Here is a 25,208-nt window from a genome sequence, read left to right as displayed (position 1 = left end):
ACAGCCTCCCAGGCGCATCAAGTTTGCTATATTCCCTATCCATACACAAAGAAGCCAAGGAAGGAATGGCTCAATGTTTTAAAAGTTAATCCGAGGGGAAACATTGCAGGAGAATATGAGAACAAAGAACCGACTCTTTTGCAAACAGAAAATGATAATGCTGTTTTGGTGACTACTATTGAAGATCTGGTTTTCGATAATTTAGAAGAAATAAATGAACCAATAAATCTTGATTATGATGTCGAAGATGCAGAACCAGAATATGAATTTCAATATAATTTATCATCTTCAGACGATGAAGTAGATGAAGACGAAGATCCTCCTAACTAATTATGCTTGTGTAAAATATTTGTATCAATTTGGATAATTATGCTTGTATCAAATATTATTAATAATTATGTTTCTATTAAAATAAATAATTATGTGTTTATAATTATGTGTTCAAAATATTAAACTTTTAGTTTAATTATGACTAATATTTAGTTTCTAAATATTAAATTTTTAGTTTAATTATTATGACTAATTAGCGACTAATTAGGGACTAATTAGCGACTAAATTAAAAAAAAATATGAATTAATTAATCTCAACCCAAATAAACCCGGGAAACCAAAATAATTTCCTCCTAAACCAAAATTATTTCCCCCAAAACCAAAAAAATTCGATTTTCCCCTTTACCTAAAACCTAATTTTTCCCCCAAAACCAAAACAAAAATCCCTAATCCGAAACTTTCCTCTTCTCTTCTCTTCGATAACTCCGAAACTCTCCTCTTCGATAACTCTTCGAAACTCTCCTCTTCCCGATTTCTCTTCTGAATCCCGATTTGCTTTCTCTTCTCTGTCTGTCTTTCTCATCTGTCTCCCGATTCTCTTCTTCACGATGGCTCCAACACAATCTGTAACGAAGTCTGCAACTAAGGCTCCGACCAAAGCTCCAGTTAAGCGAGGAAGAAAGAGGAAGATGGACCGTAATTTCTTCCAAAGAACCGAAGGGTCGACCCCCATCAAGGAAGCGAGAAGACCAAACCCTCTACCGCCACAATACAACTTTACGCCGACAACAGATTTGCTCCATCCTCAAACACCCCAAGAGCAAGACCACGTTTTCCCGAGACCCTCACCGTCAGGAGCACCACAGATCCGCAACTATCCACCGCCACAGACTCTTTTCCAGACCTCGGTGAACCAACAACGTCAGACTCAACAGCCTCTTTCGTCAGAGGAGGTCCAAAACAATCCGCGACAGTCTCCAGCTGATCCTCCACTACAAGACGCTCCACCGTCTCCAGCTGATAACTCTCAAGCTCAGAGCCGTCCATCATCTCACGGTAACAACTACCATGAAGGCTCTGAGGCTTCAAATCCGGAGCTCCAGGAGGACACGATTGTCACTCTAAATGCCCTGCTTAGAGTTCCAAACCGTGAGAAGTTTACCACCGTCCTCTCCCCCACACCGATGCCAAAGACGACCTGGTATTAATACATTCTTCTAATGAGCTTGTCTGTTTTGATTGTTTGAGGTGGTTAGTTTGAGGATGGTTAGTTTTAGAACATTAATCCGGAGCTTGTCTGAGGATGGTTAGTTTTGATTGTCTGTGATGCTCTTTGATGGTTAGTTTTAGTACATTGATGTCTGTTTACATTGTTCTTAATAGGTTCTGTTTTGTGTTGAGCCGGTTTGTTGGTATAAGTACTCAATCAAACAAAATATAACTGATTTGTTGGTATAAGTACTCAATCTTTGATGGTTCTTAATAGGTTCTGTTTTGTGCCTATATATATGTATAAGTACTCAATCTTTGACATCTGTTTTGTGTTGGACCTATATATATGTCTGTTTGATGTTTGTTCTTAATAGGTTTTGTCTTGCGTTGGTCGTATATACATAAGTATAAGTACTCAATCTGTTTTGACATCTGTTTTGTGTTGGTCCTTATCTGTTTTAGAACATTGACATCTTTTTTGCTGTTTTGTGTTTGCAGGTTTACTCGTGACGAAAAATCGCGACTGGTAAGGAGCATTACTAAAAATTTTACAAATAAATTTGATGGTCCATACTACAGCTGGACATGTGTGCCTCGGGACAGACAACAGAGATGGTTCATCGAGTTTGCTGTACAGTTTTCTTCTCTCTTAACCTTTTCACATATAGGTTTACTTGTTGAGTTTCCACTAACATCATTATATTGTCTTTGCTATGTAGAAAACACACACATGGGATCCTTTGATTACTGGGACAGTTCAACAGTTTTTCGAGCTCATCTGCCAACGCCGGATGAAAGACATGATTTGCAATGCCAAGACTAGTGGAGAGCGACCAAAATGGATCAGAGATACTATTTGGCAAACAATGGTTGATTATTGGGAGACTGAAGAAGCACAACAAAGGAGTCTCACCTACTCTAAAGCTCGTATGTCTGATCGTGGTGGTCTTGGTCCTCACGTCCACTTATCAGGGCCAAAGTCTTATCAACAAATCCATACCGAAATGGTTAGTAACTTTTATATACCCATAAATTTTGTTTTTCTTTACATTTGGAGCTTTAAATGATGTCATAACCCTTGATTCTTTTGTAACATTGCAGGAAAGGGAATTGGGAAGACCGGTTAGTCTTGGTGAGGTTTTTATTAAGACACATACCAAGCCAGATGGTACTTATGTTGACCGGAAGGCGGAGCAAATCTCTCTCAATTATGAGAAGAACTTGCAGCAGAAGTTGTCCGACCTTGGGGAACATACTTCACAGCCTCCAGAGCTCACAGCAGATGATTACACAAACATCTTTATTCAGGTAAATATCACTTTTCACAACCCACATTGAATTATCTTTCGATTTCTACAGCCTCTTTATGTAGTGTTTTTCTCTTTGTTTTCTTGTAGTCTACTCAGAAAGATTCACGAGGAAACCTGTATGGAGTTGGAAGTCTTAAGCATACTCTTCAACCTCTTCTCAATGGCAAGGAAAACCAACAACAAGAGTCTGCAATGTTTCAGTCATTGCAAGAGCAAATGAGGGAAACTCAACGTCAAATCGAAGAGCAGGCTGCTTATAATTCTCGTCGTGATGCAGAGGTTGCTGCTCGTGATGCAGAGCTTGCTGCCCGTGAAGCACTACATTTCCAAGCTGTGGCTGAGCAGAAGGACAAGTTAGAGCATTTGTCCTTAGTCGAGAAGTACCTGCGCAATACTGACCCTGCCTTTATAGAGTTTATGAAGACTCAATCAGCTGAAGCAACCACAGAGCCACTCTCAACCACACTTCCTGCAACAGCTCCACCTTCAAATCCGGTTCCTTCTCCATCTTCAAACAGTGATGCTTTTTAGGTTAACTTCTCACCTACAATTTCATAGACCAAACTAATTAGCTTGTCTCTTTTGTTGAGCTTGTCTCTTTTGTTGAACTTGTCTCTTTTGTTGAGACACATGTATACTTGGTATGCATTTGTCTCTTTTGGTTTGTATATTTGTCTTGTGAGAAACTTGGTCTTTTGGTTTGTATTATAAATCATGGTTAATATGACTTTATTGTCTTAATCTTGTTTTTGTTCTATTTACAATATTGGTTTCATAATATTTTGAGAAACAGGTACCAATTTCAATTTAAAACATTTATAAATTTGTTTTCCACAAAACATTAGTCGCTAAACAAATTAAAATTACATTATTAATTTGTTTAGAATAGTAGCCAAATAGTCGTAAATCAATAAGCATGTTACGACTACGTTACGACTACAAGCAAAATTACTGTATATCATGATTAGTCGTAAATCCGTCGTAACCGAGTCTTCAAATGTTACGACTACACTACGACTCCTTTACAACTGCCTATATAACTGCTGGTTAATCGTAACTCTGTCGTATCGTAGTCGTAATTATTTACGACTCTGTTACGACTATGTTTACGACTACGGAATTTGGTCGTACAGTAGTCGTTAAATAACGACTATTTTTACGACTAATTCTTTTACCGACTAAGGATTTACGACTACACGTTTTAGCCGTAACTGAGTCGTAAACAGCAAATTAGCAACTACTTAACGACTCTTACTGTAGTCGGGAATGGGCTGTTTTCTTGTAGTGTGTTGTGTAGGAAGTTCTTGACAGTGGGTTTAAAACCTAATTATGACCACAAGCTAACGTGTGATGGAAGTGTGTTTCTGATTGACGAGGAGAAGATTGTAGCGTATGTTTTGAATAAGATGTATACATTGTCGGAAAGGAGTATGATTACGGAAAGGAGCTGCATTTTGACAAAAAAAAAAAAAAAAAAAAAAAAAAAAAAAAAAAAAAAAAAAAAAANCAGAAAGAAGAGGCGAAAGGCCATTTGAGAAGAGTTGGAAGCAAATCTTTTTTGTCCAACAGTTGTGTCCGAGACTCCCATATATGGTTCAAATTCAACCTGAAGGCAAGAGGCTTCTATCTAAACTTGGATTAACTCTAGCCCATAGAGAAGAGAGAGATTATGTTATTATAATTAGTTTCTTGCGCGTTTCATTACTATAATGAATTTAGATCTTTTCTGTTCTTTATCTTTTTGATTTTATCCTGCTAATTAGTGATACCCCATGCTACAGCACATCTAGCACAAAAATAACACATGTTGTAATTAATTTATGTATATTTTAAATACATAAAATATTTTGAATGCATATGTTGAACACATAAAATATTTTGGTTTATGTGTTTTTTATAATTTCAAAGTTTTAAAAAGTGTTATAGTATTATATTTGGTTTACATACATTGTAAATGTTAATACATATTTAGATAAGTACGTTGTTTTGACATCGTTAATCCTTTGTACGGTAACAAATATACAATGATGGTTTTGCAGTTTTTAAGCGATAACAGTATATTTAAAAGTCTTAAATCTATTATCAGATTTTAATTTGGTTTTAGTTTAGACTATTGCACGTATATAACCTACACATAACTATTTTACAATGGTAAAGACATCTCTTCCCATCTTGTTTTGTCCTGTCCCGTCATGTTTCATATCGTCCCTACTCATAAAATTTTTATGTTCTATAACTGTTCTCTTTTAAATAATTTAACTATTAGACAATTTTTTTCGTCCAAAAATTTAAGGTAAGAACATAACTAAATTATGTGTTTTTCTCATTTTTTGACATATAATTTATTTCTTTCTGCAATACAAGATTTGTTCATAGTAAATAAATAAATTAAAAGCTACTTATCAATATAGTCAACCAATTGTAATTATTGAATTTTAGAGTTTTAAATACTTATTTAGTGTAATTACTATTTAGAAATACAAATTTAAATTGAAATTTCTTTGCTTTTTTTTTTGTTTTTTAAAAATGATTTTTTATAATTTTTCTTAAACAACAAATGTAATCCATAAAATATTTTATTTTCATAAATAGATATTATTTTTATTTATGATTACAAAATATATTAGTTACATAAGATCTTCTTAAAGATATTTCTTCCATATCTTGTATTTTAGAGAGTATTTACAAATAAGTTAATTTTAGATATATTTTATTAAAATAAATTTAGATTGATTTTTATTAATATCACATATCTTATATATTAATTAACTTTATACTATTAAGGCTATAATGAATATTTTACTATTTTAAAATACCTTTTAAAATAATTTAATATTTATTTTAAATTGTAATTAGTTAATTGTTTTCAAAATTAAACTGAATTTATTTATTTGATCCTAAAAATGTGAGGAAAAATATGCACAAATATTAAATGTAATTTCCTTTTCTTGTTTTTTCGTTTTTTCCTAAAATATTTATAAAAAATCAGAAATTTAAATTTGAGATATTTCAATGGTTAAGACTATTGTAATTATAGTGAGATTATGTATAAATATTTAGAAGTTAATATTTTATATGTCAAATCTCCTAAAAATTGTCTTGTTTATAACTAAAGTATGAATATTCCATTTGTAAGATTATCTCATAAGATTGTTTTAGATTTGCAGTTAATGAAATCTTAAGCAATTTTGTAAGATTCAGAAATAAAAACATATGATTTAGATTAAAACATTGAAAAAATCAGTGGCTAAGAATTAATTTCATTTTGATAATCAATGGTAAATATTTAAAGAGAAAATCTAGTCAACTAATTGGGTATTAAAAGACCTACGCGTATCTGATTTAATTTGAAAGGATAGAGAATTTTATTTCAATGATATACTAATAAATGAATAATTATTGAAAACTAGCATTTTTTATTTAAAACTAATAAAAGAAAGTCATGGTCCAAAAGTTGTTTAATGAGAATTTTTGCTATAATAGTGTAGATATAGTGAGACGATAAGAACATTTTACATCCATTTAAATTATTATTAAATCACTTAAATTATTTCTTCATTAAAATCCATGCTAACTGAATATATTTTTCTTGTTTTTGACACATGTTTGATAGACTACTATACACAAGTAAATTGACAGGAAATAAAATGAGAAAGTAAATTAATATATATATTAAAAAAATGGTTAGTTTTTTTTACACGCGTTACCATCTAATTGATTGACACATATATATTTTTATCTATTAGCTAGAATTTTGACATGAATTTTTATGAGATGATTCAACTTCGATATAATACGTTAAGTCTTTCAGTCCTATCAAAATTCAACCAAATCTAAAATAATTACAAGTTAATCTGAATTCAAGATTCAATAACCCTGAAGTCTAGCCAAAATCTATACAAAATATTTTAATCCTATCAAAATCCAACGAAATCTAAAATCATTAAAAATAAATTTAAATCCATGATTCAGTAAGCCCAAGTTATAAACTCCTTTTTTATATGTTTTTGTCTATATATAAGACGAGCACGTCAAACAAAACAAAATACAACCCCAAAAATTTGCAAACCCCTTGTACGTAGCTTCCTTCTTCCTTGTGAGATCACAACGATAACATTACGGTCTTCTCCCATGTCCGCTCTTCCAGATGATTTGATAGAGGAAATACTCTCTAGGGTTCCAGCTACATCTCTCTTTCGATTACGGTCTACTTGCAAAAAGTGGAACGCATTATTACATAATCGAAGATTTACCAAGAATCACTTTGATGAAGCAAAAAAGAAGTATTCGGATATGGTTTTGAGGGATGTTAGGGTTTGTTGGATGAGTGACAATCTCCATGGACTTGACGACACCATTGATCCTTCTATAAAGCTCAATGGTGAACTTAACCTAAAAGGTTGTCATTTAGATGAAGTCGGGCTTGATTTTGAAGTCTTACACTGTAACGGGTTATAGCTAATCACCAACACTAGCACTACCGTGGTTTGGAACCCGTGTACGGGTCAAACCAAGTGCATCCAAACCAAAAGTGCTAACAATTTACACCATAAGTATGCTCTCGGATACGCAAACACAAAACCTTACCATGGTTACAAAATCATGAGGTTATTTGATTTTGAAACTTTTCAGCTTGAAATCTATGATTTTAATTCTTATTCATGGAGGGTCGTTGATAGTTTCGGTCCATACTTCAAACTACATTTAGTTGGTTATGGTATGTCTATAAAGGGAAATACTTACTGGATCGCTTCTGATAGTGACTTAGAGGAAGAAGTAACCAATTGTTTCTTAATAACTTTTGATTTTACAACAGAGAGATTTGGGCCACATGTGTGCCTTCCGTTTGAAGGTTATAGTGATGTGATGTATTTATTGCCTGTAAGAGAAGAGCGGCTTACGCTATTTTTTCTCGGCGAAGATGCTACATCCATGGATATGTGGAGGACAAATGATATAACTGAGACCAATGTCATCTCTTGGAACAAACTTTTAAGCATTGATGTAATCACTCATCGCTTTGATAATGGTATAAGTAAAGCCATGAGTACTATCCGTATAACTTTAAAAATTGACGAGGAGAATAAAGCCACCGTGCTTAGTGAGAATGTACTCGATGCCGATGATCACAGCATTGTGGATCTTGAAGATGACGACGCCGATGATCACAGCATTGTGGATCTTGAAGATGGACCCGGACCCGTATTTTGGCCACACATGTACTTTTGTTACGCTCCAAGTTTGGTTGGAATCTAGCAATATCATATCATATTAATTTCTTCGTTTTTGTTATCATTTGTCTTGTCCTTGGACTAATTAGTTATGGGGAAATCATCTTCTTTTTCTTTTTTTGTATCCCACATCACCCTATATCATTTGGTACGTAATGGTTCTTTTCTTCTTAATTTAGCATTACTTTATTAGTTTATCCAATGAGCGCAAATCTACATGGACTTCACCTTCGCAGTCTAATAACGGACGATTTGAACGATCAATTCCTAATATCACAAATATTTCTCGGCCATGCATGGTTTTTATAATATGCTCCACGAAGCGTAACACTAGATCGGTCAAACCAGGTTGATCCAACACAGTATACATTACAAGAACAGCTATGAGATAGCTCTTGGGTACGAAAACAACAATTCTTCCCATAGCTACAATTTCTTTTAAGGTGTTGAATTTTTACGACTCATGCTACCGAGTTATAAGTAAGTTTGAAATCTATGAATTTAGTTCTGATTTATGGAGGGTTCTTGATGACGTCAATCCCTACCATGCCTCACAAAAAGAGAAGTGTTTTTGAATTGGGAAATACTTACTGGCTTGCTTCAGATGAAACCCGAAAAAAAAATCTCATGCTAGGTTTTAATTTTTCCAACGGAAAGATATCAACAACCCAAGACAATGGCTGTGTGTTGTGAAGGTTATATATAAAAGGCATCGATGAGACTAGCGGACACATAGTCGACATTATTGGAGAAATATTACAGAGAAATATTTGTTTGAGATTCTCCAAAAACATCACACGGACTATTTATTTCCAACTATGTTCCAAGTTTGGTTCAAATCCCCCAAGCAGTAATATATAATACCTAGGCGCAATGGAAAAAATATCGAAATTAGTTTGTCAAGAAAAAACAAAAAGCATCTGATACGATCTCTATTGTTTGTTCTTTTTTTCTTTGTCGTCGTTTTTATCTAATATTGATCCGAGTCTTCTTTTTTTTTTTTTTTTAATATATATAAACCTTTCTTTGCATTACCACGGCCGGCTCAAACTGAATATAGACCTTGTGCTATGTGCCTTTTAATTTAGGCCTAGAATGGCTAGTAGACTCTACTATAGTTTTTGGATTTTGTTTTTCAAAAACCAATTTTTTCTCCATTCAAGATTTTAGGTTAAATAGATTTTCTAAAAAATAGAAAAACTAGTTTTTAGCTTTTCTTTATAAATATTAACAAAAACTAGAATCCACGTAATTACAGATTTTAGGGAAAACTTACTATTCTTTTTATTTTTTTATGTTTCTTTATGTAATTATTTTAAAAATAACTTTCTTACAAAAAAAACTAAAATCCCAAAAATCAAAAACCAAAAACTAAAAACCAAAGTCTATAATCTAAAAACCATTTAAAAGTCATCTTCCATTCATGTTCTTAGTGTTCTTTAAAAGTATGATAGAGTCTCTGTTGTAAATAGAGTCTTTGTATAGATAATAAAAATACTGAAAATTTTGGACCATAAAATCAAAACCCTAATTGTTTATTTATATATACCGTATATAGATCTCGAGCCGTCTTTACCAAAGATCACAAGATAAACAATGATGCTGCCGAATCTTCCCCCGGAATTGGTAGAGGAGATACTCTCTAGAGTTCAGGCAACAACTTTGACTCGGTTAAGATCTACTTGCAAACTATGGAACAGTTTATTCCAAGACAAAAGATTCGTCGAGAAGCACAAGCACTTAGCGAAACAGTTCGGGGTCCTCATGTTGAAGGACTATAGAGTTTGTCCGATGAGTGTAGGCAATCTCCATGATGAAATCAACAAAAACGTTGCTGCTCCATCTAGAGAACTTAAGGAGGGATTTGACCTAAAGGATTCTCGTTTGAAATCATCAGACCAAGTCGATGTATCCGAAATATTTCAGTGCGAGGGTTTATTATTGTGCACCACCAAGGACAATAGTCTCGTGGCTTGGAACCCTTGTACTGGTCAAACCAGGTGGATCCAACACAGTTTACTTAACAAGAGAAAGTCTATGTTTTTCCTTGGATACGGAAACAACAAGTCTTGCCGTAACTACAAAATCTTGAGGTATTGGGATGATGGCAAGCTATGCAAACAAGTTGTGGAGTTTGAAATTTATGACTTTAGCTCTGATTCATGGAGGGTTCTCAATGACGTCACTTGCAACTGTATCCCGCAACTAAATGGCATGTCTTTGAAGGGAAATACTTATTGTTTTGGTTTGTATAAGGTATAACTGTCAAATGGGCTGTCTGTCCGTGGGCGAGCCCATGTCCACTTCGTTATGGGCGGTTATGGTCATGCCCAAAATTAAGATGGTCTTAAATGGACAAAAGATCATTGGGCTTGCGGACCAATTGGACATAACCATTTGGACAGTGGGCAGCCCAAATTTCTTTAAAATCTAGGTTTTACAATTTGGGGAAAATGTTAATATCTTCTTCTCTTCTTCGTATCGCTCCTCCTTGGAAAGTTTGAGTCACCATCTTCAATTCTTCATCTCAATTCCTTGATCCGAATCAAAAGCAGGTAACAATTTAGTGGGCTTTCTTATTTTTTTTGTGATTTCGCCTTCATCTCTTTCTCCTTCATCTCTTTCGTTGAGTTATGTTAGCATTTCGATCTGAATCTCTTGCTTAGTGCTTGTCCGATAAAATCAAATGCCTTTTGTGTTCAATATTTTATTATAGATCCAACATTGATTTTAGATGGTGGGTTTGTCCAAAGTTTCATTCTTTTAGCAGTAGTGAATTGAGAATTATGGTTCTGAGAATTATGGTTCTAAAGGCTAAAGCTTTGTTATGATTCAGTAAGAGTATATGTGTGTTTAGAACTTTGGAATTGTTGTTTTCTGGTGTTGTGTGTGTCTGTATTTGTTTAAGTCTAGAGTTATAAAATCTACTGTTGAACAAATTGGAGAAATGTTAGTGTAGTTTAAGTCTTTGCTCGTGAGTAGAGACTCTCAATAGAGAAGTTGTGTTCTCGATTATGCTTTAGGTTGGTGTTGTGTTTTGGTTCTTTGATTGTACTGCTTTGTAAACCATATGGAGACACGTACGAGAATGCTTTTGTTTTTTCTTTCTCTTGGTGTCGTTCTTTAGATTCATAAATTTTATTTGGAAAATTATAGTCCTTAATACTTATCCATAAACAAGAACAATATGGCACAGGCATGTTACCTATATGGTCAATGCTGCCAGAGTCCATTAAGAATTTGTTGTGTTGGATTTAGGACACGATACACATGGTGCACTACGACTGGGCAATGCAACAAGTGGAGGCATCAGTGTTAGGGGAAGATGCGATTTATCTCATTTGGAGGCTCAGAGAGATGCGGAGAATGGACCATCATTTATTCAAGTCTTTTTTCAAGTTTAACGAAGTTTCCTGTTATGTTTGTGCCCCTAAAAGGGTAAAGACCCTTTGATTGGAAAATAAAGAGAATTAGATTTGGTAAATGAACTTGTAAATTACCGATTTCAGGCAGTCGATACTTGGAACTACAGTAATAGTTTTGGTGAGAAAATGTAATTTCATAATTTTCCACCAAATTCATGATTTTATAAGAAAAACAACAACAAAAAATCAGATTTTATAATAGAAACAACAAAATAAAATTCAGATTTTATATAAAAAAAACACATATTTTATAAATGAATAACAACAAAAATTAAATTTAGATTTTATAAAAAAAAAATAACAAAAATAAGTGAAAAACAACATAAATAAAAATGGGCTGTCCATGGTCATGACCAATTAGAAATGGTCTTAATGGGCATGAACACTTTTAGGACCATTGTCCATTTGGGCATGTCCAACTTCCACTCAATACAAAAAAATGTCCAACCGGTCTCGCCCAAGTGGTCTATGGACGGACCATTTGACAGCTCTACTTCTGCCTCTACCATTTCAGCCTTGTTTGCATGATACTGTAACTCTATCTACTATTAGAGAGGAGAAACTTGCGGTTTTATATCACCGATGGGATACGGCGTGGACAGGGATATGGATTAGTAATAAGATTGAGCCTAACGCAGTATCGTGGAGCAGCTTGTTCTTACCTATCGGTAGGATTAGACCATTCGAGCCTATATCTGCGACTTTCTTTGTTGACGAAGAGAAAAAACTCGCGGTGATTTTTGATAAACGAAAGAGTATACATAACCCCACTCACAACACAGCTTATATCGTTGGAGAAGATGGATATTGTAAACTAGTGGATCTTGGAGAATCTGTTCCTAGCTATTGTTTTCGAGTACTTGTGTGCTCTTATGTTCCAAGTTGTGTGCAAATCTAAAGCAACCTGCACCACCAGGATCGGAAGCAAGAGGAAGAAACCACTCTTGCTTTGTTTTGAATTCTTCCATTTACAAGACCTAGAATAATAATGTGTTTCTTGCTTTTTTTTTTTTTACTACTCTCATTGCTTTTTTTTTTTTTTTTTTTTTTTTTTTTTTTTTTTTTTTTTTTTNTGTTCTTTGAATAATACTAGTCAATTAATGTGTTTCTCATCTTTGTTGTGAAATATGGATGAAGAAATAAGTGGTTTAAATTTTACAAATTTTTATAAGCATATACATTGTAGAATTAATTAGAATTAATTAAGTAGCAATTTGTATAATATTATAATAAGCATGTTTTAATACATGTGGAGTACTACACTGTGAAGTGTTTACATAGCTCGAGATCTCTCATAATTTTTGTATTACGTTAAGTAATCATATACATAATTTTGTATGACTAGAAAATGTGGTCTTTAGGAATCCGCATGGAGAAGGAAAGCATAAATAATGAGTATGATATAGGCAAGGAAAATTCCCATCACATGACTTACATATCTCATTAGAGGCCTAATGTCTTCCGGTGACACATCTTTCCAGCGACACATCCTTAGACCATCTCCATTCTAATTCTTCTAAGCCAAACCAAATGTAAACGAAGCTGGACCCAAAGCTGAAGTACAAGTCGGCGGAACTATTCATGTGACTAAGAGTCTAAGACTAAGCCTAACTTGCCGAAACAGCAAGAATTAAGTATGCGCGCGCTGAGTAGGGAATGTACTCCAATTTACCCAAAACAAAACCATGTTAAATCCAAACACAAACAAACCATTATTTCTTCGATAATATAGATGAGTTAATTAAGTGCGTGAAACAAGACACCCACATGTGGATAAATGGACGTCGACGTACAAGAAGGTTTTATATCGGTCAAGGCCGTATCGGTGTTCATCCACGCAAAAGCAAGATCGGTATCAATTAAACTTAAAATTACTTTTACTACATGCATTAAAAGCATTTATTTTAACATATATTGATCAGATTATATATTATAACTAAGGACTCTAGTCCCCACGAGCATATATATAGTCGCCACGTTTGGACACACATGGCTAGAACAAAATCGATATGAATTTTCTATGTTCGTTGTATAATAATTCCTTAGACCTTTTTGATTGCAATATATAAAATGTTAGTTATATATATACCTACAAATTTGAGCAAAAAAACACAAGTTCAAAAATTCGTCGGCAAGTACTTGACGACAGCAACAATAAAAACGTAGGTGGAGTGGAGACGATTGACGAGCCCTTGCCAAATCTTCACGTTGATCTCTCCAAAATATGTAAAATGGTTATATATACGCACATATGTTATATACGCACTCATATAATGTCTACTTTAGTTCAATATCTTCATTGTAAAATGAAAATTCAAAACTTAAGAAATTTATTTATTTGCCAATACTGTACATTGAAATTAAATATTTAATGGCATTTGATGATAACATATTAAGTTTGGGTAGATGCCACAGTTGGACAATGTGTTTATAAATTTATTTTGTATTTTATTACTTAGGTGAAGACAATGCTAAAGTGCTTGCATAACACAATTTGTGAATTATTTTATTATTAAGAATTTTCTTTTGCCAAAGAAACCTAATATTTACAGAGAAAAATCTCTTAAGCTACTAGTATATATATATATATACACATATATATCTTGAAAAATCCTCATTATAAAATGGACTTTAACTAGTTAAAAATAGTTTTATTGGTTGCAAACACATTTTAAATGGAATTAAATATATATTATTTTAAAGGATCCTAAAAAACTTAATGACTAGGGTTGGGATTGGATGTTTTAAATTATAGTGTTGATTTATATTTTTAACAATGTGTTGGTACTATAATTAAATCTATTTAATAAACATGTTTCTAATGTCATGTGTCCAATATGGAAGAATAAATAATTTTATTTAAAAATCATCCAGTGTCAAAAGTTTGGGAGTATTTCCATCAAAAATTTAACAACATTTTATTTATTTTATTAAATAAATAATTAAATATTAATTATTTAGATATTTGAACCATAGCTAATTAAAAATCCTCTCTACAGGTTTATCTCGAAATGTTTGCAATTAGTGGGCCTTCTAGTGGCCTTTCTTGTACCGAATTTGGGCTTTATAAAAATATTCGGCCGACAAAAAAAAAAAAAAATCCTCTCTACAATTTTAGCATTTTAAAACATAAAAAAACAGAAAGGGGAGTAATAATAAGTTACCAAATTGATCCCAAAATTCGTTCCAGATTTCACCATAGTCGGGCTGTGCAGTTCACGCGCCGCTATACATTGCGATCAACTTTTTTACTCCTTAGCTTTCCTCCTCCGGACTAGACTCGACTCGATCGGCTGAGACGCGGACCACCGCACAGGCATGCACCTTCCTCTTCCTCACCGACTACGGTTACTCTTTCTCTATATTGGTCCCCTTTTTTTTGGTCGCAATCTCTGGATTTTGTGTGGAAATCTGGCTTTTTACTATAATTAAGTGTCACTCGTGGCTCACTTGGAGGAGTGTTCTATTTTTTGGGGTTTTAACGAATTTATTGATTTCATCTTCTCCCTTACCGTTTATAGTAGAATCATCAATTAAGGTGACACTGACACAATGTTGCTTTGGGTAATTGCAGGAGATAATTTCTATCTTGCTTTGAACTTTGTGGACTATAAATGGTATGGAATTGAGAGGTGTTTATTTTTTTGGAATCACTTTGTTTTATCTGTGTTGCATGTTTTTCATAAGTTTGTGGAATCATGTAGGGTGATTTGCGTAGGGGAAAAGGTGGTGGAGGTTCGTCTAATCATGAAAGGAATAGGCAGACACTGTTTCCAAAACCAGAGACCTTGGATTTTGACTTGTCCTGCGACACCACCTCTTACCCTCAGCAGCAGGTTGGTGTATGTTTTAGCTTTTTCCTATCTAAGAGGACTCAAATCTCTTGGATTCTTTAAACAAACACTGTGTCTACTACATTTTTTTATGTTAAATGGTCTTTTGTTGTGTAGTGTATTTTCTCATTACGTGTCTAATATACTTGAACATCTTTTGAAAACGTTAGACAACAGCTAACGAAACAATCAGTGGCTTTGGAATGTTCTTATTTTTCTCTACTTGATGTGCAGGAAAATGCTGCTAGTTCTTCTGGAAGTCAAGTGAAATCATTGCTGACTGAGATGGGATTTTGCCCAACTCGTGTTCAGAAAGCAATTGATGAAAACGGTATTCGAAAATTTCCTGTAGAAAATGTGATTCTTATAAAAAGGCTTCCGACCGTGAATGCTTACTTTCATTTAGGGGATATGATTACTGAGGTTACCTTTTCACATATCCAGGTGAAGACGATTTTGAATTGTTATTAGAGATTCTCACTAAGAGTACTGTGACAGAACATCCTGGACCCAGCCATCATGGTCTAATGGAACCCAAACCGGTAAAGCACATACTGATACTGTTGATGCACAAGTCTTGTATTTCCTTCTGTGCAATTTCTTTATGTTTCTTGCTTATGTCTGACAGGAGCCTGGTATTGAATACGAAACCGATGGTCGAAGGATAGCACTACTAGCAATGAAGTTTCCCGAAAATCTAGTTGACCTTGCATTGGATAGGCTTGGTAATGTATTTACAATGACTTTGGCTTTCCCTTTATACTTTCAAACATCTTACAATGGTTGCAGCCATTTATTTCAGTGCTAGCTTCATTGTTTCCGTTTAAGATATTCGCATTTGTTTCAGTGCTAGCTTCATTGTTTAGGTTATGTTTTTGAGTGGCTAGAAGTCGTGTACATTTCAAAATGGACCAATTTTTTCAATATTGCAAGATTTTTTTTTGTCTTTTGGTTGATTAACGTCTCTTCATACTGGAACTTCTAATCATTTGATATATAAAAACAGACATAACTGAGGAGACTTATACGTCTTATTATGACGCCAAAATGTATTTCTGAGAAGAGAAATAACATCTATGAAGCTGTTGTTTAATAATGCTTAAAGCGGATACTCATCGCATGTGACGTTATGCTATTCAAAGCTATACAGAAACTTAACATGCAGAAAGCAGCTATCATATGGCCTGTCACCAAAGTCTTTCTTCATGATTGTCTTTTCTGCGTGATAGGTAAAGACGCGCCAGTCGATGAGATGGTGGACTTCATTGCTGCTGCTCAATTAGCTGAAAAGTTTGCGGAGGAATCCGAAGACTCACTTGATGGTGCTGAAATAAATGAAGAAGATGAAAATGTCGATGAAGTTACTGCTCGGGGACCTGAGGTATGTGGTGCTTTGAACTTTGGCTGTTGATTTTCTTTTCAATGTGTTATTCGTCCTTTATGTCCTTTTGTTGGTTCGCCTTAGTAGATTCCAGTTTCCACTACCTGTCTTTTGTCTTCATTCTGTATATTTCATGTTGCTGTTACCTTTATTATCTCTAACCTTTGTTTTTTGCTTTACATTCAGGTTCCCAATGAACTATTGTTTGAAACAATGGACAAGACTTTGCATTTAATGGAAATGGGATTCTCTAACGATGAAATTTCATTGGCAATTGAGAAGATAGGTGAGCAACTTAGGCACTTATGTGTTCAATCCATGACGACTATTATATGTTTGAAGAAACAATACAGACATCAAACATATCTTGTTTATGCAGTTAGGGGTGATTATGATAATTTTAAGGTGAAAAATTATATCATTTGTTTTGCAGCCCGTCCTGTTGCACTGATAAATAATCTATTTTACGCCTCTTCAGGTACAAAAGGTCGGATGTCTGACCTTGCTGAGTCCATTGTTACTGGTGAATTTCCTAGTGGCCGTGACCGTGACCGTGAAGATATAGAAAAGGTATGTTCATTCTAATTTTTCGAGAGTAATATTTTATCGCCCTCAAATAATTCACCAAAACCATCTCATTCTCTTCTATTAATTGGGCTATGATATTGCTGGAGTTTTACACAATGTATATTTGGTGCCACTGTAGAAAGTTTCAGCGGCGGCTCCTGCAGTGAATCGTACATGTCTTTCAAAGAGTTGGAGATTTATTGGTGTTGCTGGGGGTTCGTCGACTGGCACTGCTAATATAAAACCAGATCCTGGTATTGACTCTTATCCTTTCCCTGCCACTGCCAATGCGGGAGAGACCTCAAAGGGTAAACGACCAAAAGATGAGGATGAGAATGCCTACCCCGATGAATGCACTGACTACGATGACAGAGGTAAACGGTTAAGAACCGAATATATGGGAGACTCAAGCTCGTTTATGGATACCCCATGGATGCAAGATGAGTCAAAAGAGGACACATATGAATTTCCTAGAGTAATGCAGCCACGTTTGTCTCAGAGTCTTGGCCCAAGTGTAGCCAAACGACCTTATTTCTTCTATGGAAACTTTGGTGAATTATCTCCTAGCTGGTGGTCGAAGATCTCGTCTTTCATGTTTGGAATTCACCCAGAACATGTAGATACTCGGTTGTGTTCACCCCTCCGTAGGACAGAAGGGTACCTGCACAATCTTCCCATTCAAAACCGGTTCAATATCCTCCCAAAACCTCGGTTGACTATACAAGATGCTATGCCACTAATGAAGAGTTGGTGGCCACAATGGGATATCAGAAAGCATCTGAATGGCGGCTCGTCTACTAGGACAAAAGATGTAACTCTTCTCTGTGAACGAATTGGACGCCGTATAGCTGAATGCAGGGGAAAGCCTATTCAACAAGACCAGACTCTAATACTTCGACATTGTCACACCTCAAATCTCATATGGATTGCTCCAAACATCCTCTCACCTGTGGAGCCTGAGCATATGGAGTGCATTATGGGATATCCAACAAACCACACAAACATCGGTGGTGGAAGATTGGCGGAAAGATTAAAGTTGTTTGATTACTGCTTCCAAACAGACACATTGGGCTACCATCTCTCTGTACTCAAGGCTATGTTTCCTGAAGGATTAACAGTTTTATCTCTCTTTAGCGGGATTGGTGGTGCAGAAATTGCGTTGGACCGTCTTGGAATCCATCTAAAAGGCGTAGTCTCGGTAGAGTCTTGTGGATTGAGCCGTAACATACTGAAAAGATGGTGGCAGACTTCGGGACAAACCGGAGAGCTTGTGCAGATTGAAGACATCAAGAACTTAACTACAAACAAGCTAGAGAATTTGGTGCAGAGGTTTGAAGGATTTGACTTTATCATTTGCCAGAGCCCATCAACACCTCCTGATCTCTCTAAAGAAACCTCAAGAAGAGAAGCTTCTGAATTTGATTACTCGTTGTTTAATGAGTTTGTCCGTATCTCGAAACGTGTCAGAGATATGATGGAGTTAAGTTGATGACTTTAAAGACTTCCCATGGTTTGAATCTCTTAGAGAACTGTTCTTTTGTAATAAAAACGATGCTTAGATGTTCTTCCACCTTTTACATGAAAAAATCTTGACTCTTTACAATATTTGCATTCTTTTGCCACGTTCTCGAAAAATGATGTATTCATTAGTGTCAGTGTTAACTAGGTGAAGAAACCAATACGGTGGCCAAGTGTAGTTTGAAAGCTTGCACTCATGTTTTCCACGTGTAGCTCACCAGTCACCATTAGCCAAGTACTAATTAATCTTTGCCTTAATTTTGTATTTAACACTTAATTTAAACTTGGTTTGACAAATCAGTGTGAACACAAGAGTTTCATGCATTTAAATAAACACCTATTATATAGATATTTTTACACAGAGATATTTTTGGGTTACTAGAAACTTAATTGATAAGTTTTTTACTTTATTCCAGTTGGCAAAAAAATCATACAAATAATTTTAGAAAAACTGTATAAAAATAGATAACAATATTTGTTTTTTGGGTAAAAAAACAGAGATAATATTTATATAAGCAAACACATATATATTTCTCAACATATTCAGAGGTAAACCTAATTTGTTTTGATCTTTTATAATTTTAGCAGAAAATATTAAAATGCGTCCAAGCAAAGCTTCAGTGACCCAAACATGGCTGCTTTACACACAGCTTTGTCTTTGGAAAGATCTCATAATCAGGTGTGTCCGTCAGTTCATTATAAAAGCAAAATCGATGCTTCTGAGTCAAAACATGGTCTCTGATTCTTCAGCTGAGATCAGTGTCATCGACGTCAAGTCTCATCTCTCCGCTGGGAAAGATCCCAGTAGTAGTAGCTTTCAGATTGCCGAAATCAGAATTCATGATTCCGTTTGTATTGAGATTCCTGGCTCTGAAGAAACGTCTCTGTTCGGATCGGTACGTGTTTGGGTTTTGTTTCTTTTTTCTCTTCTCTTTATTTCAATTTTGCTACTTTCTTTAGGACTCTGTGTCATTCTAGATTCTTCAATGAACTCGAAGTTAGGATTGGATTAGAATGGATTGATAAAGTCTTAATCTTTGATAATTCCGCTTGCTCATCTAGTGTCATGGATTTGAATTTGGGGTTTCGATCATCGCCTTGGTCAATTATGCTATCAAGACTTTACTTCTTTTAGGTTTGCTCACTTGTTTAATCCAATTCGAATTCAGTAAAGAATTTAGCTTTTTTTTATGTTTGTTCAGTTCTGTGAATTCTCTGTTGAGTCTTTGATGTTGGGTTTGTTCTGTTCTGTGAATCCATTCTAGCTTTTTGTATGTTAGGTTTGTTCTGTTCGGAGAAGAACAACTAAACACTAAACAAGTTTTTATAATGTTACCTTTTTGCTTCAAACAGGTCAAGAGTTGTTGTTCTGCAGCTGCGACGATTATTGAAGAGCCTGCTACTGAGTTTATACCAAATATAAGCTCTGGGAGTTATGCGGATAAGGGTGACTACCGGGAGTACATGGAAGATGAACACATATGCATAGACGACCTTTCAGTTCATCTTGGATCTTCCTTCTATAGATTTCCTGTGCCTATAGCTTTCTACGGTGTGTTTGATGGCCATGGTGGATCTGAGGCATCACAGTATATTAAAGAGAATGCAATGAGTTTGTTCTATGAAGATTCTGTCTTTCGAGAATCTCCTTCGGTTGTGGACTCTCTTTTCTTGAAAGAACTGGAGAAGTCTCATCGGAAAGCTTATAGGCTTGCTGATCTCGCCATGGAAGATGAAAGAATAGTTAGTAGTTCGTGTGGAACAACCGCATTGACCGCTCTTGTAATTGGAAGACATTTAATGGTAGCTAACGCTGGTGATTGCCGTGCAGTGCTATGCAGAAAAGGAAAAGCGGTTGATATGTCATTTGATCACAAATCTACATTTGAGCCAGAACGGAGACGGGTGGAGGATATGGGTGGGTACTTTGAAGGCGAGTATCTCTACGGTGACCTTGCTGTTACAAGAGCTCTTGGAGACTGGTCAGTAAAGAGGTTTTCACCCCTCGGTGGATCTTTCTCACCTCTGATCTCAGACCCGGACATTCAACAGATGATTTTAACAGAGGAAGACGAATTCTTGGTTATGGGATGTGACGGTGTTTGGGATGTGATGACAAGCCAGTATGCTGTTACTTTCGTCAGGCAAGGACTCAGGAGACACGGTGACCCGAGAAGATGCGCTATGGAACTCGGAAGGGAAGCGTTGAGGCTCGACTCATCAGATAACGTTACAGTGGTGGTCATCTGCTTAACATCATCTCCAGCTCCACAGCGGAGAAGAATACGGTTCTGTGTTTCAGAAGAAGCCCGAGCCCGTTTACAGACAATGCTAGAAGGCTAACTCTGATGAAGGTTTTTGAGCGGTCTTGAGGAGGGGACAACAATGTATATATTATAGCAACAGAGATGGGTTTTTGGAGATAACAACCCTCGCAAGGCTAAAGATTATTTGATGACATTTCATCTCTGATATTGGATGGAAATAAAAGGAGGGCAAAAAGAGAAGATGAAAGACTTCTCTGTGTTGTTCAAAATGTTCATAAGTGTTGTAGTAGCCATTTTTGATCTGTTTGTTTGGCTATTTCTTCAGTAGGACTATTGAGCACTTATGTACAAAAACTAATTAAGATTGAAGTTATTCCGGTTATAAAGTTAATCAACTGATTCTTCCCTATGTCTTTGAAACTTTAGAACCTGTGAGTGAGGATTTTGATCAGAGTTTTGAGTCTAAGAACTCTCTTACATTAGATAAACTTCTCTTATCATCCATCTCTAGATCTTCATATTCCCATATCATTGTTGATATCTTAATCTTATGTAGTGGTTGGTCATATATGCCATATGGTATCAGTTTTCACTTATGTGTACAATAATTTAAGCACTCCTTTTGAATTATTGGGGTATCATAGTTGCTTCTGGACGCCTCTTAAGTATGTATATTGATTAACGAAAATTTTAAAAAAGTCTAAATAAAACATGGGAAAATTGAGAAAAGGTCCTTTTTTTTATTTTATTTTAATATTCCGTCTTTATTCGACTCTTCAAAGAAACTAAAGTCTCTCTCTCTCTCTCTCTAAGAAACTTCGACGGAGGAAGAACAAAACAACAACAACAACAACGATGGCGATGGCGAGTTTAGCTAGGAGAAAAGCGTACTTTCTCACCCGAAACATCTCTAATTCTCCCACTGATGCCCTCAGATTCTCTCTCTCCCTCACTCGCGGCTTTGCTTCGTCGGGATCCGATGAGAACGACGTAGTCATCATCGGCGGCGGTCCTGGAGGTTACGTGGCTGCGATTAAGGCCGCACAGCTCGGACTCAAGACTACCTGTATCGAAAAGCGCGGTGCTCTCGGTGGTACTTGTCTTAACGTCGGCTGTATTCCTTCTAAGGTGATTCTGAAACTCCTTTTATTTTCGTTTACTTCGATTCGTCTGATTTTGTTTCGTATCTTGTGAATGTTTGTTGTTGATCATCATTTGAGATTCGATCTGAGGGTTAGATTGAGTTTCGAGGTTTAAGAACTGATCCTGTGATGATACTTATTCATTACTCAGATCCGTTTGAGGTCGTTTTACCGTATTTCTGAATCCTGTTTGTGGTTGATTCTATGGAAATGGAACTATTTGTTGTATCTCTTCACTTGATTTTGTTCTCGTTGCATATGCTGGATCATGATCCTCTCTTGGTTCGTAGATCATAACTGTGATAGATGTTAATCACTACTTTTTTTTGTTGATTAGGCTCTTGTTCACTTTGCTTTTAAGCTTTGATGAATCTATATGACGTTATCTAACATAGCATTCACTTTTTTTTCTTTTGTATTAGGCTCTTCTTCACTCTTCTCATATGTATCATGAAGCAAAGCACGTTTTTGCTAAACATGGTGTTAAGGTCTCTGCAGTAGAGGTAGATCTTCCTGCTATGTTGGCTCAGAAAGACACAGCCGTCAAGAATCTCACCCGTGGAGTCGAAAGTCTGTTTAAGAAGAATAAGGTCAACTATGTGAAGGGCTACGGTAAGTTTCTGTCCCCGAACGAAGTTTCTGTGGACACTACCGATGGAGAAAACACGGTTGTGAAAGGCAAACATATCATTGTTGCAACTGGCTCGGATGTCAAATCTTTGCCTGGGATCACCATCGACGAAAAGAAGATTGTATCGTCAACCGGGGCACTGTGTCTGACAGAAATCCCAAAGAAACTCATTGTCATTGGCGCTGGCTATATTGGNTTCGTCTGATTTTGTTTCGTATCTTGTGAATGTTTGTTGTTGATCATCATTTGAGATTCGATCTGAGGGTTAGATTGAGTTTCGAGGTTTAAGAACTGATCCTGTGATGATACTTATTCATTACTCAGATCCGTTTGAGGTCGTTTTACCGTATTTCTGAATCCTGTTTGTGGTTGATTCTATGGAAATGGAACTATTTGTTGTATCTCTTCACTTGATTTTGTTCTCGTTGCATATGCTGGATCATGATCCTCTCTTGGTTCGTAGATCATAACTGTGATAGATGTTAATCACTACTTTTTTTTGTTGATTAGGCTCTTGTTCACTTTGCTTTTAAGCTTTGATGAATCTATATGACGTTATCTAACATAGCATTCACTTTTTTTTCTTTTGTATTAGGCTCTTCTTCACTCTTCTCATATGTATCATGAAGCAAAGCACGTTTTTGCTAAACATGGTGTTAAGGTCTCTTCAGTTGAGGTAGATCTTCCTGCTATGTTGGCTCAGAAAGACACAGCCGTCAAGAATCTCACCCGTGGAGTCGAAAGTCTGTTTAAGAAGAATAAGGTCAACTATGTGAAGGGCTACGGTAAGTTTCTGTCCCCGAACGAAGTCTCTGTGGACACTACCGATGGAGAAAACACGGTTGTGAAAGGCAAACATATCATTGTTGCAACTGGCTCAGATGTCAAATCTTTGCCTGGGATCACCATCGACGAAAAGAAGATTGTATCATCAACCGGGGCACTGTGTTTGACAGAAATCCCAAAGAAACTCATTGTCATTGGCGCTGGCTATATTGGGCTTGAGATGGGCTCTGTATGGGGCCGGCTCGGATCAGAGGTCACGGTTGTTGAGTTTGCAGCGGATATTGTACCAGCAATGGATGGTGAAATCCGCAAGCAGTTTCAACGTTCACTAGAGAAGCAAAGTATGAAATTCATGCTCAAGACTAAAGTCGTTGGCGTAGATTCGTCTGGAGATGGTGTGAAACTCATGGTGGAACCTGCTGAAGGTGGAGAGCAGACCACTCTTGAAGCTGATATAGTCCTCGTCTCAGCTGGTAGAACTCCGTTCACATCTGGACTTGATCTAGAGAAAATCGGAGTTGAGACAGACAAAGGCGGGAGAATTCTAGTGAATGAGAGATTCTCGACAAATGTTTCAGGTGTTTATGCAATAGGAGATGTAATTCCAGGACCAATGCTGGCTCACAAAGCCGAAGAAGACGGTGTTGCTTGTGTTGAGTTTATAGCAGGCAAACACGGCCATGTGGATTACGACAAAGTCCCCGGGGTTGTTTACACTCACCCTGAAGTTGCCTCTGTGGGTAAAACCGAGGAGCAGCTGAAGAAAGAGGGTGTAAGCTACAATGTTGGGAAATTCCCGTTCATGGCGAATAGCAGAGCCAAGGCCATAGACACAGTAGAGGGAATGGTCAAAATTTTGGCTGATAAAGAGACAGACAAGATCTTGGGAGTTCACATTATGTCGCCAAACGCAGGAGAACTGATCCATGAGGCGGTTCTAGCGATCAACTATGATGCATCGAGTGAAGACATTGCTCGAGTCTGTCACGCTCATCCCACCATGAGTGAGGCTATCAAGGAAGCTGCCATGGCTACCTATGACAAGCCCATTCACATGTAGATACACACAGGTACATCACAATTTACAGTTGGTTCTGTTCACGGTTTTTCATTTACTTGTTTTTTTTTTTGGGTTTTGATATTTTATTGTGTGTTGATGCCCATACTAGGAGATGTGGATTGTAGGAGAAGGGAGTAAAACCGCCTACGACAAGCCAAATCGAGATTAGTTTTCTAATATCGGTTTAAACATTCGATTTTTAATTTCTGGTGGGTATGAGATTGAGCTGAAAGAAGATACTTTTACCACTCTTTTTTAATTCGTTAATCTTCTCCAGATTTTCAATTCCGGGTTAAGGCCCGACTATAGTAATAATTTGAAATGGTTAATGAACCAAATGTGATTAATCCGGTTTGCTCGGTGGTCTCTTGGCTTGGTTTTGTTGGCTGATTTTTGGTGAAGGAGTAAACCGAGTTCGATATGATTTGTTTCGTTCACTATTTGATTTTGTTCGACTTTCTGATTTCGATTTGCTTCCACTTAACAGACTTGGTTCGGTTATTCTCCACCCAGATTAGTCTAAGACGTTAACGATTTTTATTCCTCTGTATTATGCCTCAAGATATTTTACCACT

The 25,208-nt window shown here is 36.0% G+C and overlaps 5 protein-coding genes, 1 long non-coding RNA gene and 1 pseudogene across 7 annotated transcripts; all 7 read left to right on the top strand.

The window, feature by feature from the left end:
* LOC109133068 lies at positions 874 to 3,323 on the top strand. The gene is made up of 5 exons (XM_019245749.1): positions 874 to 1,471; positions 1,981 to 2,008; positions 2,202 to 2,489; positions 2,584 to 2,790; positions 2,880 to 3,323. Exons 1-5 carry the CDS (start codon positions 879 to 881, stop codon positions 3,321 to 3,323), a joined length of 1,560 nt encoding a protein of 519 aa, XP_019101294.1. The 5' UTR covers positions 874 to 878.
* On the top strand, positions 6,756 to 8,048 carry LOC104705236 (annotated as a pseudogene).
* On the top strand, positions 9,623 to 10,285 carry LOC104705225 (putative F-box protein At3g17500). Its single transcript, XM_010421195.2, has one exon. The coding sequence runs from the start codon at positions 9,623 to 9,625 to the stop codon at positions 10,283 to 10,285; it is 663 nt and encodes a 220-aa protein (XP_010419497.2).
* LOC104782087 lies at positions 10,457 to 11,531 on the top strand. Its single transcript, XR_766977.2, has 2 exons — positions 10,457 to 10,578; positions 11,282 to 11,531. It is a non-coding gene; the product is annotated as an uncharacterized LOC104782087 (long non-coding RNA).
* On the top strand, positions 14,589 to 18,832 carry LOC104782071 (DNA (cytosine-5)-methyltransferase DRM2-like). 2 transcript variants are annotated; one of them, XM_010506905.1, is made up of 10 exons: positions 14,589 to 14,795; positions 15,023 to 15,065; positions 15,153 to 15,284; positions 15,516 to 15,612; positions 15,726 to 15,823; positions 15,910 to 16,006; positions 16,511 to 16,662; positions 16,849 to 16,948; positions 17,141 to 17,232; positions 17,369 to 18,832. In XM_010506905.1, exons 2-10 carry the CDS (start codon positions 15,063 to 15,065, stop codon positions 18,716 to 18,718), a joined length of 2,121 nt encoding a protein of 706 aa, XP_010505207.1. In that variant the 5' UTR covers positions 14,589 to 14,795; positions 15,023 to 15,062; the 3' UTR covers positions 18,719 to 18,832. The 2 variants fall into 2 exon arrangements, with proteins under 2 accessions (XP_010505207.1, XP_010505200.1); XM_010506898.1 differs by having other exon boundaries at positions 14,593 to 14,764.
* Positions 19,347 to 21,423, top strand: LOC104782061 (probable protein phosphatase 2C 43). The gene is made up of 2 exons (XM_010506888.2): positions 19,347 to 19,643; positions 20,101 to 21,423. Exons 1-2 carry the CDS (start codon positions 19,347 to 19,349, stop codon positions 21,088 to 21,090), a joined length of 1,287 nt encoding a protein of 428 aa, XP_010505190.1. The 3' UTR covers positions 21,091 to 21,423.
* On the top strand, positions 21,785 to 25,117 carry LOC104782055 (dihydrolipoyl dehydrogenase 2, mitochondrial). The gene is made up of 4 exons (XM_010506875.2): positions 21,785 to 22,142; positions 22,579 to 22,977; positions 23,782 to 24,643; positions 24,743 to 25,117. The coding sequence occupies exons 1-3, from the start codon at positions 21,870 to 21,872 to the stop codon at positions 24,631 to 24,633; spliced, it is 1,524 nt and encodes a 507-aa protein (XP_010505177.1). The 5' UTR covers positions 21,785 to 21,869; the 3' UTR covers positions 24,634 to 24,643; positions 24,743 to 25,117.

This window comes from Camelina sativa, chromosome 1 (genome assembly GCF_000633955.1).
Source record: "Camelina sativa cultivar DH55 chromosome 1, Cs, whole genome shotgun sequence".
Classification (NCBI taxonomy): domain Eukaryota; kingdom Viridiplantae; phylum Streptophyta; class Magnoliopsida; order Brassicales; family Brassicaceae; genus Camelina; species Camelina sativa.
Note: the sequence above shows the minus strand (reverse complement) of the source record. Positions and strands in the feature narration are given on the sequence as shown.